This window comes from Zingiber officinale, chromosome 8B, assembly GCF_018446385.1.
Source record: "Zingiber officinale cultivar Zhangliang chromosome 8B, Zo_v1.1, whole genome shotgun sequence".
Classification (NCBI taxonomy): domain Eukaryota; kingdom Viridiplantae; phylum Streptophyta; class Magnoliopsida; order Zingiberales; family Zingiberaceae; genus Zingiber; species Zingiber officinale.
This window is the reverse complement of record NC_056001.1, coordinates 67,615,046-67,630,015: the sequence shown is the minus strand read 5'-3', so window position 1 is coordinate 67,630,015 and position 14,970 is coordinate 67,615,046. Positions and strand designations below refer to the sequence as shown.

At 39.2% G+C, this 14,970-nt stretch overlaps 1 protein-coding gene across 3 annotated transcripts; it reads left to right on the top strand.

Annotated features, from left to right (window-relative positions):
• The first annotated feature begins 8,272 nt into the window (after positions 1-8,272).
• Positions 8,273-14,405, top strand: LOC122015572. Of its 3 annotated transcripts, none has more exons than XM_042572548.1 (8): positions 8,273-9,263; positions 11,436-11,577; positions 11,656-11,709; positions 11,989-12,080; positions 13,222-13,454; positions 13,640-13,813; positions 13,895-14,013; positions 14,114-14,405. In XM_042572548.1, exons 1-7 carry the CDS (start codon positions 8,356-8,358, stop codon positions 13,990-13,992), a joined length of 1,701 nt encoding a protein of 566 aa, XP_042428482.1. In that variant the 5' UTR covers positions 8,273-8,355; the 3' UTR covers positions 13,993-14,013; positions 14,114-14,405. The 3 variants fall into 3 exon arrangements, with proteins under 3 accessions (XP_042428482.1, XP_042428483.1, XP_042428481.1); XM_042572549.1 differs by having other exon boundaries at positions 14,085-14,405; XM_042572547.1 differs by having other exon boundaries at positions 13,895-14,405.
• The last annotated feature ends 565 nt before the right edge of the window (positions 14,406-14,970 follow it).

The window sequence follows — 14,970 nt, the reverse complement described above, 5'->3', positions numbered from 1 at the left end:
TGAGTGAAGCTAGGCAGTATGGAAAGTCCTGGTGAGTGAAGCCAGGCAAATAAAAAGTCCTAGTGAGTGAAGCTATGCAGAAGGAAAATCCTAGTGAATGAAGCTAGGTGAAAGTCCTGGTGAGTGAAGCCAGGCACAGGAAATCCAGATGGATCAAGTTTGATTAGACATCTGGTGTTGGGAAGTCCAAGTAGGTCAAAGGGATTGATCGGATACTTGGCACGGGAAATCCAAGTGGATCAAGGTTGATCGGACACCTGGTGGAGATAAATCCAAGTGGGTCAAGGATGACCGGACACTTGGCACGAGGAGAAAAGTCCAAGTGGGTCAAAGGAATTGACCGGACACTTGGTAAGGAAGTCTTAGTAGGTCAAGAGTGACCGAATGTTGGTCTAGGGGGCTTTGGACTTGATTTTATAGGCGAAATCATGAGCTGGATCGATCAGCCTATCGATTGGCTCATGCCCAATCGATCAGCTGATCGATTGGGCGAGTCTTTGTGACAAGCCCCCTCCCAATCGATCAGTGGATCGATTGGGAGAATCGCGCGATCGCACAGAACAGCTCTGGATCGATCGGTCGATCAATCCAGAGTCTCCAATCGATCGGGTGATCGATTGGGAGGTGCGATTTCGCGCGATAAGCCCTGGATCGATCAGCCGATCGATCCAGGCAATTCCCAGGAGCACATAGGCACTCTAGATCGATCGGTCGATCGATCCAAAGCCTCCCCGATCAATTGGGAGCAATCCAATCGATTGGGATTTGACCATTGACGCAGGATATAGCTGTTGGCGAGCGCTTCTCTCGGTAGAACTCCCACGACTCTAATTCCTTCTCTACGCAGATCTTCACAGCTATTCTCCACAGCTCTCACGCCAGATCTTGAAGGTTCTTGGAGGCTTGTGCTGGTGCACGTCCAAGTCAAGAGGCGAGGAAGAAGCTAGGGTTAGGGTTTTTGTGCATATCTTGTAAGCTTTTGCTTGTATTGTATTTCCCTTCCCTTTCTTCTTGTACTGTGAGCTTATAGGGCTTCTCCGCCTTCGGTAGTTACCGAAAAGGAGTGTTTTCATAGTGGAGGGTGTGTGAGTGTGTGGATCCTTGGATTAGTCACCTTTTCTTGAGGTGGATACCAAGTAAATCTACGAGTTAGCGTTTGTTTATTTGTTTCTTTGTATTTTCCGCTGCATTTCTTTGAAGAAACAAGCAACGACGAGCACGAGATCACGCCGAGCTATTCAACCCCCCCTCTAGCTACATATTTGGTCCCAACAAGTGGTATCAGAGCAAGGTCGCTCTTCACCGGAATCATCGTCGGAAGGGGCAACAAAGTTAGAGGGTGAAGAAGTTGAAGCAAATTCATCAAAGTCAAATAATTCAAGAAGCTCAACTTCAAGATGGAATTTCAAGATGGACTCGGATTCGATATGAGGGTGCCTCCACCATTCACAATGATGAGCTTCGATCTTTGGAGATCAAGGATCGAGAATTTCTTGATGGTGGAGATAGAGTAATGGTTTGCTCTAATGGAAGGCTTCGAAGCTCCAAAGAATTCAAAGGGCAAAATTCTCAAGAGGAGCAAGTGGAGCCAAGAACAAATCCAAAGATGTGAGGCCAATAACAAAGTGACCAAGCTTTTGGTCAATTTATTGCCGAGCAATATCTTGGAGCAAATTGGAGATTTTAAAGATGACAAAGAGCTATGGAGCAAATTGACGAATATTCATGAGATCCCCTCCACTGTACAAAACAATGAAGAATCCAAAAATGGTGACTCAATGGAGTAAGAGAACTCCGAAGTTGAGAGATGCTCAACTTCCGAAGAAGAAGAAGTCCAAGAAGCCTCATCTTCAAAGGAGTACAATGAAAAGGGCAAAGAGGGAGCATACTCTTTGTTCCATATACAAGATGAGGAGGAAGAAGCCTCCACCTCTAAGATTGAGGGGGAGCGGCCTTCGGTGACACCGGATCAAGAAGAAGGAGAAGTCTCCACATCCGGGTCAAGAGAAGAAGATGATGAAGAAGCTTCCACCTCCACAAGTCGAGTCAAATCTATTGGAGGAGCATCACTGTCGGAACAAGAGGAAGTTTCTACATCCGGATCAAAAGGAGAAGATATCATCCCTACATATGAAGGTATAAATGTTTCAATTAAAAATAAGAATCATGTTATATGTTTCGAGTATAGGGAACATGGGCACTACAAGAGCAAGTGCCCCAAATTAGCCAAGAAGAAGGGCCAAGTGGCACTAAAGGGCAAGGTGAAGCCCAAGGAGACCGTCCCCACAACAAGGAAGAGCAAGGAGCACATTGTGTGCTTCTCTTGCAATCAAAAAGGACATTACCGAAGCCAATGTCCTAAGGGGAAGAAGGTGGTCAAGCCTAAGGGAGGAAGCATAAGTCAAGGGGGAGCCCCTAAGGTAAAACGAAAAGTATCATTTATTGAGCCTACCCCTTTAAATAATGGTAAAAAGCATGATAATTCTAATTTTTATCATTTTAATGCTATTTACCATAAAAATAGGGAGCATGATAGTATTAAAGAAAAACATATGGCTCTCCATGCTAAGACTACCACACCTAGGGTTAAGAAGGTAGGTAAAAGTTTAGGCAATAACACTAAGGACCATAGTTATAAGCCTAGAAATAAAAATGCTCAAGGATTTAAAGAAAAATCAAAATCTAGGGAGTTATGAGAAGAAAATCAAGTCTTGAGGTCAAGGCTTGATAAAATGGAAAAGACCCTAAAAAGGATGAAAAATATCCTAAAAGGGCAAAATGAGCAAAATCTAGATTTAGGACAACAAAGGTCATCCAAGAATCATAGGGGTTTGGGATACAAACCTAAAACTAAAAAGGATGTGCCTTCTTATCATATGGTTCCATATAATTATGGAATCAACCCTAGGTCAAATGGTCAAGTCAAAAATACTAGGAAGGTTATTTCTAAGAGTATTTTTATAACAAAAGTGACTAAGACTTCTAAGAAGTCCAAGAAAGTCACAAACAAGATCACTAGGAAGGTATCTAGGGAAGTTATGGCTAGTGAATACCTAGAGCATCCAAGGAGCACCAATAGGTTTTGGGTTCCTAGGAACATTTTCTCTACTCCTTAAATGGGTTAGAGAGTGTCAACTTTAATTAGAAGGGTAGTTAACCCAACTTTGATGAAGTTGGTACTCTAAGAGCATTTTCAAAGTTATTGTTAACCTTTGAAAATGATAAGGATTAAAATCTTACTCGTGGAAAGAGTAAGATGTGTCAAAATTTAAGTATTTGGATATAATTTTAATTGGCACAAGAAATCAAGTCTAAAGAAATGGCAAGTTGGGATGTTGGCATTTTATTGGGAAGTTAAAGGCAAGTCTAAGCCTTATTTTAATTTGTTACTTTTTAAAAGAGTAATTTGTGCCAAACATTTGAGGAATATGCTTAAGTTAAATTGGCATAAATTAGGAAAAGCAAAAGAAATGTCAAAATTGGGTTTTGGCATTTCTTGGGATATTTTGGGCAATCTAGGGTTAAATTTTAATTTAGCTAAGGGTTAAGGATACTTAGAAAGATAATCTAGATATTTCTTTTATGCTAATTTGTCATGTTTTATTTGTCCATCATATGCCATGACATCATATTTATTTTTGCATTCATGTTTTATTATGAAAAACACAAAAATATCATGTCATGTCATACATACATCATGTAGTTATAGGAAATTTTCTTTTGAAAATTATTTCTTTTTGATGTATGCCATAACATATCATGTATTATTTTAATTCCTTACAACTTAAAGGACAAATGACATTTATTAACAAGTAACATCCTTGGTGGATGTTTATAACCTCAAAATGCCTATATAGATATGCATGATCCCTAGATTAGGGTAAAATCAAACTTTACATCTCACAAAAGAACTATAAGGTGACTTGTATGTGTTTTAGTACACATTAAATACAAGTGAGATGTTAGGATGATGAACAAAACTCAAGATGTTGATTTAGTGCATTCTTTTGAGTTTTAAGTTCATCAAAACACATAGTTATGTGTTTTCCAATCATTGGGAAAGCTAATATACAAGTCATGTGGATTGAGCCCAAAAAACATGGTTGGAAATTGGTTTTGAAAATGATTTCAAATATGCTTTGGAAAACCTTGGTGAAGACTATCTTTTGATAGTGATTATCATTGAAAAGTTAGGCACAAACTTGAAAGAAAACACTAAAATTTTTATAAGTTTTCAAGTTTGTGTCAATCTTGGAAAATAGAAAGTATTTTCATATAAAACTATTTTTCCTTGATAGTATATTCCCTAAGGAATGTCTACATGAATTTTCATAATTTTTTGAATTTTGTAGAATTTTTGGGGAGTTTCTGAAATTGACTGAAAGTGAATTTCAACAATTTCAGAGCTTCAATCGATCACCCGATCGATTGAAGTGCCTCAATCGATCAGGCGATCGATTGAGAAGGCATCTCCCGTGAGCAGAAGCTTGCTGGATCGATCAGCCGATCGATCCATGCAGTCTAAATCAATCAGTGGATCGATTCAGCAGGGTTCAATCGATTGGGACCTCCACTCCAATCGATTGGGGATGATGATTTTGGCTGGGAAAGCCTGATTTCAGCATTTTGAACCACCTTTAGTCTAAATAACCATTTCTAACCCTTCAAAACATATTTGTATACAAAAAGGGGGAGTTTTCATAATGAAAATAAGGATGGATTGGTTAAGGAAGACTAAGTAGAGGTTTAGGTTGAGGTTTGGTTTCAATTTTGAATTTTTGAACCTCAAAACTTCAAAATTTTGGGTTTCCTAAAGGTTTAGGGATTCCAAGTCATTGTTGGTGCAATGACAGAAGTTACGTGCATGTCTTTAGGGGGAGTTACTCTTTAAGGACATGAAAATTTATTTTTCATACACCTTGGAAGGTGATTAACCTTCTTTAGTGAAAGTGCTCAAGGTTGGGCATTTGAATGTAATAGAGAGTGGATATCTTCATTATTCATGTGGTGTTTGCTCACGGATGAGCAATTGATGATAATGAAGGGTATGAGACCTTCATTTGAATCGTGTGTGAATATACCAAGTGGTATATGCTCAAGGATGAGCGTTTAGAATAATGAAGGGTATGAGACCTTCGTTATTGTGTTGTGAACAACGAGTGAAGTTGTCAACAACGTTGGGTAACTCTTCAGGGGGAGAGTTTTTGATGTGTGCCAATAGGGGGAGAATGTGTGGTTAAGTTAGGCTTTCATTACCTAAAGAGGGAGTTTGCCCTCTAGGGAAGGAGGAGAATGAAGGAAATCTTCATTCTCATATTGGCATAAAGGAAGTTGAGGCTATGAGATTAGCCTAACTTAAAGGATGTATTGTCAAACATCAAAAAGGGGGAGATTGTTGGTGCAATATTCTCTAGGTCAAGGTTGACCTGGTTAACTGAACTTGAATTGATTCAAGTTCGAGTCTTGATGTTTGAGTTTCGATGTTTGACAATACATGGAGACAAGACATGGAGATTGCAGGTGCAATTGTTCATGTGGTGAGATTGTGAAGGAGAGTCAAGTAGGTCAAGGTTGACTGGAAAATCCTGATGAGTGAAGCTAGGTGAAAGTCCTAACTGGGAGGTTAGGCAGACTGGAAAATCCTAGTGAGTGAAGCTAGGTGAAAGTCCCAGTGAGTGAAGCCGGGTAGCTGGAAAATCCTGATGAGTGAAGCTAGGTGAAAGACCTAGTGAGTGAAGATAGGTAGTATGGAAAGTCTTGGTGAGTGAAGCTATGCAGAAGGAAAATCCTAGTGAGTGAAGCTAGGTGAAAGTCCTGGTGAGTGAAGCCAGACATAGGAAATCCAGATGGATCAAGTTTGATCAGACATCTGGTGTTGGGAAGTCCAAATAGGTCAAAGGGATTGACCGGATACTTGGCACAGGAAATCCAGGTGGATCAAGGTTGATCGGACACCTGGTGGAGATAAGTCCAAGTGGGTCAAGGATGACCGGACACTTGGCACGAGGAGAAAAGTCCAAGTGGGTCAAAGGGATTGACCGGACACTTGGTAAGGAAGTCTTAGCAGGTCAAGGGTGACCGAATGTTGGTCTAGGAGGCTTTGGACTTGATTTTGGGCGAAATCATGAGCTGGATCGACCAGCCGATTGATTGGCTCATGCCCAATCGATTAGCTGATCGATTGAGCGAGTCTTTGCGACAAGCCCCTCCCAATCGATCAGTGGATCGATTGGGAGAATCGCGCAATCGCACAGAACAGCTCTGGATCGATCGGCCGATCGATCCAGAGCCTCCAATCGATCGGGTGATCGATTGGGAGGTGTGATTTCGCGCGATAAGCCTTGGATCGATCAGCCAATTCCCAGGAGCACAGAGGCGCTCTGGATCGATCGGTCGATCGATCCAAAGCCTCCCCGATCAATTGGGAGCAATCCAATCAATTGGGATTTGACAGTTGGCACAGGATATAGCTGTTGGCGAGCGCTTCTCTCGATAGAACTCCCACGGCTTCTATTCCTTCTCTACGCAGATCTTCATAACAGTTCTCCACAGCTCTCACGCCAGATCTTGAAGGTTCTTGGAGGCTTGTGTTGGTGCACGTCCAAGTCAAGAGGCGAGGAAGAAGCTAGGGTTAGGGTTTTTGTGCATATCTTGTAAGTTTTTTCTTGTATTGTATTTCCCTTCCCTTTCTTCTTGTATTGTGAGCTTGTAGGGCTTCTCCGCCTTCAGTAGTTACCGAAAAGGGGTGTTTTCATAGTAGAGGGTGTGTGAGTATGTGGATCATTGGATTAGTCACCTTTTCTTGAGGTGGATACCAAGTAAATCTACGAGTTAGCGTTGTGTATTTGTTTCTTTATATTTTCTGCTGCATTTCTTTGAAGAAACAAGCAACGACGAGCATGAAATCGCGCCGAGCTATTCACCCCCCCTCTAGCTACATATTTGGTCCCAACAGTTGCAAGGTTTGAATGACTGGATGCACTCATATCTTACGTGACAATCGATTAGGAATAATGTCAATCAATTAGGCGTCCTAATCTGCGGGATATAAAGGTGATGACAAAGATTCAAATGCAACAACTTCTTCGATTCTTTCCGCTAGTTCTTGAAAGTTCTTGGAATAAAGTACTACTATATTTTCAAGCATCAAAAGGCGATCCACAATAACAAGAAATCAAGAACAAATATTCCTCATTGTAGTATTTATTTTCTTGTTCTTGTTATATCTTTTGTTATATTTCTCGTGTATTCTCATGTTAGAGTTTGTATGAAACTTCTCCGCGGATTTCATAGTATACTATGAGTGAGGAGAGTGGACCCATGGATTAGTAATCTCAAGGATGTGGATACTAAGTAAAATCAAGGGTGTTAGCATTTGCTTCGAGTTTCTGCTATAACAAATTATCAACGAGATGATTGGAACTAATTACCCCTCTTCTAGTTTGTCGGAGTGTCCTATCATATTTAACATATTGATAAGAGTTTTATTTATGAGCATTGTTCATCGGCGCATTTATGAATATTGTTCATAAATATTAACGAACTAAATATATATATGTTCAATTTTATTTATTTAATTATTCTAATGTGTATTGAATAAATATAAATAAAATTTTGACATATTAAATATCAAATTTCTTGATGAACATTTAATGAATTATAACCTATTAATCAATCATCTGGTGTGCGTGTCGTCATCGTCTCCCCGACATTTATATATTTTTTTAATTATTTAATTAAAATAAAATTTTATTTTATTGATAAAAAAATTTAAAAGTGCCTTTAATTTTTAATTATTTATGTTAAAAAATATATTTAAAAAGACAATTCATTTTATAAGTGATATATCGATTTTGACCTAATCTGCTTTACTAACTATTAGTTAAAGTGTTTTAAATATTATTTTTAGTTAAAATTGCTTTAATGCTAATTAAAATTTATAAATATAAAGTATTCTTTTGACGATAACAAAATTAATTTTTAACTTTTTATAACTATTTTTAATGTTTTTAACTTACATTGTATTTAAATATAGTCAAATTTAACTATTATAAAAAAAATATAATTATAATTTTAAAAAATATTTATTTTTAAATCGAGATAATTAATAAGCCAAATCAACCATCCGACCCCACTGCCATTTTCTGAATGCAACAGTGAGACGTAGCGGCTGTTCACGGCACCGTGCCGAACCGTCACTGTTCCGTTAGAAGGATGTGACGGGGCGCTACCAACGTTAGTGCCTTAAGTGCCGCTCCGTCTCTCACTCCTTAACGTCGTCTGCCTCCCGTCCCGTCTCGTGAGGCCTCCGCCCCGTTCGGATCTGGAGATCCTAACCCTAACCCTAACGCCGCCATGGCCTACTGCGACGACGATTTCGCCATCCTCGGCGACGACGCCCAGTCACATCCCCAGCCGCCGTTCGCAACCCACCGCTACGTGACTTCCAAGTCGTCGACGATCGTCCATCACCACCTCGCCTCCATCTCAAGCCCTGCTAAGAAGGGAGCGGTCGCCGACGACGGTGGAGTTGAGGAACACGAGGGGTACGGAGAGGCCTTCGGTCAGACGGACGTCTCCAAGTGTCCCTCCGCCCCGGCCTTCCATGACCACCACTGCTTCGTGGACACCGCTATTCCGTTCGCGCCCCAGCATCCTGCCGTAGAGGAAGACGACGCCGACGATGAAGGAGGAAACGATAATAACCTCGAGCTAAAAGGGGCATCGATCTCTGTTTCTCATCACAATCTCCATCACCAGCAGTTGGCCCATCATCTCCCGTCCAAGCGTGATGATCTGAGCGATGGCGAATCGCCTTACTGCTACAATAGCAGCGGGGCCGCGAATAAGAAGCCGAAGGCAATGTCGTCCTCCGGGGACTACCGGAAAGACCGGGAAGAGTGGAGCGACACGGCCATCGGCTCTCTTCTCGACGCTTACACGGAGAAGTTCGTGCAGCTCAGCCGAGGTAACCTGCGGGGACGAGATTGGGAAGACGTGGCCACTATTGTTAGCGAGCGCTGTAACAGGCAGAAGTCAGCAAAGAGCGTGGAGCAATGCAAGAATAAGATTGACAATCTCAAAAAGCGTTACAAAGTCGAATGCCAGCGGCTCAGCAGCAGTGGCCTCCCTGGTAGCCACTGGACATGGTTTAAAAAGATGGAGCAGCTGATTGGTTCCTCCTCCTCTTCAAAGGCCAATCTGGACGATGACAAATCTGTCAATCTCGGCAGTCCTGCTACAGCAGCGAGACAGATGAAAAGGTCATTTCTTTTTCTCGCCTACATGATCCTGCATTTGCTACAGAGCTTGTCGTTATTTATTTTGCTAGAAGCCTTGTACTCGACTGAACCATCTATCATTATTTGAACTTCCTTGTGGTTTATATAGATCATGATTTTCCAGTACTTTATGCAGTTGCAGTACGAAATTCTTTATTGTAGTTCCTAGATTAGATGGCAAAGGATTATTTTGGGAATTTTACATGATGCTCAAGGGGAACACTTTGGTGTGGTTCCTGTATTCCACAACAAAGGTTGAATGGATTGTAGGTTTTATGATCTAGTATTTATTTACAGTGTTCTTTTGCCATACCTTCTCACTATAGTAACCCGTTAAGGTTCTAATGAACCTTTGGAGTAAAATAACTGCAGAGAGGGTTGACCTATAAATGCCTTGCAGTCCAAGAAGATAAACATAAGCTAGGCAAACATATTATTGTAGATTTGTCGATGCTGTGAACTTTATCCTTTCAGCCTATATCTGAAATTCAACAGTAAGAAACTGTAAGACTGCAAGATTCGGTTACCAGCAACTGCACTAATGTTGACCCTCTAAATTTGTTTTCTATTTCGTCATTATAGACCATGTAACCTTTTGGTAAAAATATAAAAACTAGTAGGTGGAAAAGAGTTCAACTACTTTCATCCTATATGTTTGTACTATTAGGATTTCTGATATGTCTGTGGAAATTCTGCTAAATCTTTGAGAAATTGGTGAATGGGGAGCAACTGAGAAACATGAAAAATTGGCTACTTTGTGATGGTTTATGATGGCATATAAGTTTGAAGATGTATGGAATATGCTGATATCTACTTAATGTAAGCAAATGTTAAATTTATGATCTCAACACTTGTAGAAAAGCCTTACCCAGTACCAAACTTATGATATAGTTTATCTTGCAGGAATATCTACTTGGATGTTCTGTTGCCTACATGTTCATAGCCCATCTTCAGTGGCTATATTAAGTTTTCACTTGCTTTTTAGCAATTGTTTTGAAGTCAAGTTTTAAGTTGCATCTCACTTGTCTTGATAGGTCATTCATTGACCAAGTAACTTGACTTCAAAACACTTAACCTAGGTGACTATCAGTATAGTTGTCATGCATTCTCTTGCTAATGTAGTGGCATCACATTCTTCGATTACTTAATATCTTGTGTTGGTTTTACATTGCTGCTTCCTATAAGCATTCTATGAAGCAAGAATTTCTTCCCGATGATCAATACTCTGTCTATGATGTGATAACTACGAAGGGAGAAAAAAATCGATGATGAACTGCTTATCTCAATATTCTTTTAGCATTGCAAATTTAACAAGCAGTGGTTTTACATTGCTGCTTCCTATAAGCATTCTATGAAGCAAGAATTTCTTCCCGATGATCAATACTCTGTCTATGATGTGATAACTACGAAGGGAGACAAAAATCGATGATGAACTGCCTATCTCAATATTCTTTTAGCATTGCAAATTTAACGAGCAGTGGATGAATTCTTATGATTTTATCGTGTCGCTAGGAGAAATACATTGTTTCAAAGGGGAAGATCCACATTATCTATAGTGGGAGTGGGAATGTGGGATTTTCAACTTCATCAGTTGCTTTATTGGTTCCAACATTTTTCTTGTTTTGGTAATGAGTACTTGACCACCTCCAGATCCATTGTCGCTACTAATTGATGCTTATATTTTTCTTATTTACAAATTGATTATTATGTTCTTTTCTGCTAATTGATTACGGTTTTATACTTATTATTTAGTAATCTTTTTATACACATTTGTTCTGTGATTTTCTCTTTGATTGTATTACACATCCACTTTCGATAAGACCACATCCCATTATGGAGACCTTTGTTTGTTAGGTCAAATCTTGAGAATTAAAAAAAAATGCAAAGCAAATTTAGTAATTTTTATACACATTTCCTCATTACCTTCATATTTTATTACAAAAATTACATTTTGATAAGACCACAGCCCATGACTGAGATCTTTGTTTATGTTGAATCTAGAGTATTAACAGAAAACATGCAAAGAACATGTGAACCTTCTGATTTAAGTTTCTTGAATCTAACTGTTAATGATCTATTGAGCATGAGATTTTGGTGGTGACTTTTTATCCTGTTTAAATGCAATGCTCATTTAGGGGATATTCTCGTTTGCAGATATCCGGTTACTGGACCCGGACCAGTTAGCTTGAATAATAACTCAAAGATAAAGTCATTGCCAACTCCACGGTGGAAGAGAGTGGTCTTGAGAATTAATGGTATGGCGTTATCTGGAGGTACCCAAAATGTCGACCCTAAGGTAAACCTGTTTGATGTAATTCTCTAAGGATAAAAGCTTACCTATTTGTTGAATAGATACTGTTTATGGATTTTTCAGGTAGTTATGCTAATTGCTAAGGAAATTGCAATTGCTAGTGGTGCAGGCTTGGAGGTATTAATGAATGCCATTTACTCTGATTGGAAACTGAGTTTTTTTTTATCATTAATATTTCCATTATCAAGAAGGGGAGCCTTGGCGCAACGGTAAAGTTGTTGCTTTGTGACCAAAGAGGTCACAGGTTCGAATCCTGAAAACAGCCTCTTGCAAAAAAAAACAGGTAAGGCTGCATACAATGGATCCTTCCCCGGGACCCCGCATAACGGGAGCTTTGTGTACCAGGCTGCCCTTTTTAATATTTCCATTATCAAGTCTTCGCATGTGTTTTTTCAGGTGGCAGTTGTTGTTGGTGGTCGAAATTACTTTTGTGGTGACACTTGGATGACCACAATTGGAATTGACAAGTCTTCAACTTTTCAGATAGGGTATGTTTCTTTTGGTGAAAAAGCTTGTTCGACTTTCTCATTTTTCAATAGAATTGCAGTAGTCAATAAGGTTTGAATTGGAGGCAATTGAAATCAAAATTTTCTGCAATTACAAAGGTTTTGCTTTTTATTGTTTAGTTCCATTATGTAGTTATTATCAGCCTGAGCAAGTTTGAACTGGTTTTCTGTATTTTTATTGCACAGTTCACACTTTGGAAGGCTTAACTGAAATATTGTAGGCCTACTAATTGTTATGAAGTTATATTTTGTTTGACAAAAGTATGTGTATATGTATACGCTCACCTGAGCTCTGAGTTCTTAATACTTGCACCATCTTAGCATGTGTAGACATTTTCTATGGGCCTGATTCAAATTTAGGCTGTTCTTAATCTTCTTTGATTTTTTCTTTTTTAATCAAAACCTTGGAAGACAGGTCAAAGATTGGGCTGGCTGTAAAGTTATATGAGTTTTGTTATAGTTTTACAATTTCGTGTGAAGGATCTACTATTATTTCCAACTACCATGTTGTCTTTCTTGCTCTTCTAATGGTGTTAATCAATTTATGAAATTGTCTATCTTCCTAAGTGCCAGAGAAAACTTCTAGAAAGCACCTTTTGTTTGATCTAACTTTCTTTATTGACTGGAATTATTCTGATTTTATGTCCTGGAAAAATCTGATACTTGTGTCTATTGCTCCAAAGGGAGATTTCAGTTTCAAGTTCTTTGAAAAATTATTGCCACAATTATGAGGTCCATTTGGACAATGTCTCTTGCAGAAGCTCTCTTTACTGCTTTAAGCTATCTCAACTATCAACTAAGTTTTTATCTGAGAAGATATATTTGTCTTCATTCATTTTGACTTGGGATTCATTTTGATGCTCAAGACATTATACGTAGGAAATTTATCTTGAACAACTTTTGGGATTAATTTTTGACTATCTCATTTCTCTAAATATCAACCTTTTCTGCTTGTTAAGAATAGTACAACTTAGAACTTGCAGTAGACCAGGGAGCTCCGTTTGAATGCGCCTGTAGTTTAATAGATTTTTTTTCTTTGCTATTTTTTCTCCTTGTAGGAGTGTTTAGTTATCTATTCCTTTATTATCCATTTTGGCTAAGATAGCCTTCTTCATTATGGCAGAATGATGGCATCATTGATGAACTCTATAATGCTCCAAGCGTCACTGGAGAAGATTGGCATTGAAGCACGTATACATTCTACCTTAATGTTGCAAGAGATTGCTGAACCATACATAAGGCGGCGAGCTATCCGCCATCTTGAAAAAGGAAAAGTTGTTATTTTTGGAGCTGGTGCTGAAGCTGGAAATTCAATTCTTAGCACTGATACTGCAGCTGCCTTGAGGGCCTCTGAGAGTATGTTTGGAGATTCATTTGTGGTTCCATCATATTGTCAGAAACTGGATATAGGTCACAATCCATGCCTAAAGTGGAATATCTGGTCGCTCCAGAGTACCTGTTGCCCTTTGGGTTTGGATTGTGGCACAATTCCTAATTATAAGGTTTTTATGAGGACTCTAACCCATGTTATCTTAATGCAGTTCATGCAAACGCTGTTCTTAAAGGCACTACCTCAGATGACTTCTACAATTGCCATTCAAGAAACAACAATGGCGGTGCATTCGAACACATTTCATTCAGAGAGTTTGTTTCAAGAGGTTTTACCGCAGTCGACATAGCAGCACTTAATATTTGCGAAGAGAGCCACATTCCCAGTCAGTTGATTGTGTTGCTGTTTTTGTCATTTATTTAGATATAATTATATCTCTGAGGTTTGCTTTTGCATACATTTGCAGTTGTTCTTTTTAGTTTATTAGAGCCTGGCAATCTCACAAAGGCACTTTGTGGAGACCAAGTAGGCATTATGATCGACCAATCGGGGAGGATTAACTGACACAATGTCTACCTGCCCAAGGTATTGAACACAGCATTTTCGTAAGTAATCACATTTATTCAGGGAACTTAGAACCCATGTGTGCATATAAGCCTTTGTTTCTGAAAGGCTGCTCCTGCAGATATCACCTACATCTATTTGATGCTCTTTCTTGAAATCATTGGTGGTGTGTCACCATACAAGACCACAACCACCTCTAAAGAGATTCATCTAGCTGGTATCTTTATTGTTCTGTCCCAGTTGTTATTTATCAGGTTGTAAATTATCTCAATGCATTGTATAAATAATATCAAGAGAGACTATAGAATTATAAGCATGTAAGATTTGTCAATAAAACATGACTACATGAGTTACTGCATGTATGATTTTGAAGTGATTTGCTGCGGTTGCAATCTAGATAAACCTTTTGTCAATCAATCCTGTTGGGATCTTTTCAACACAGCAGAATGTATTTGTATCAACGTAGTGCATTCAATCATTCCGTTTCTTGCTTCGATTTTGTAACCCATGCTTTGTTGGCATCTCAATCTTTTCTTTATTCAAAGTTCAGTTGGATTTCATAACCTTAATTATCTTATGCTGTTCCAAGTTTCATGTAAAATAGAATCATGCAGAAATAACTGAGTTGAAATGGCAACTTAGCAAGTTGAAGAGATCTTTCAATTTGTAAGTACGTCAGTGTTGTAGAGGAGATCTGACAGCTACAACGGTAAAAAGATTTCCAATTTTAAGGTTGGAACTTTCAAACCGCCCATCACCAGCGGCCGAGGCCATTGCGATGCCCCGAGCGAAGGCATTGAATGTGTCTGCCATCTCCACGAGCACCAGGAGGTAGCAGTCAGGAGACCAGCTTTGAACGCCGTCGAGGTTGATAATTCTATCTATTAAACTCTTCCCCATCTTAATCTTAGAGCGATAGCATGAACACAGCACAGGATATGCATCAGTCACACTGAAGATTTTGGATGTTGCGATTAT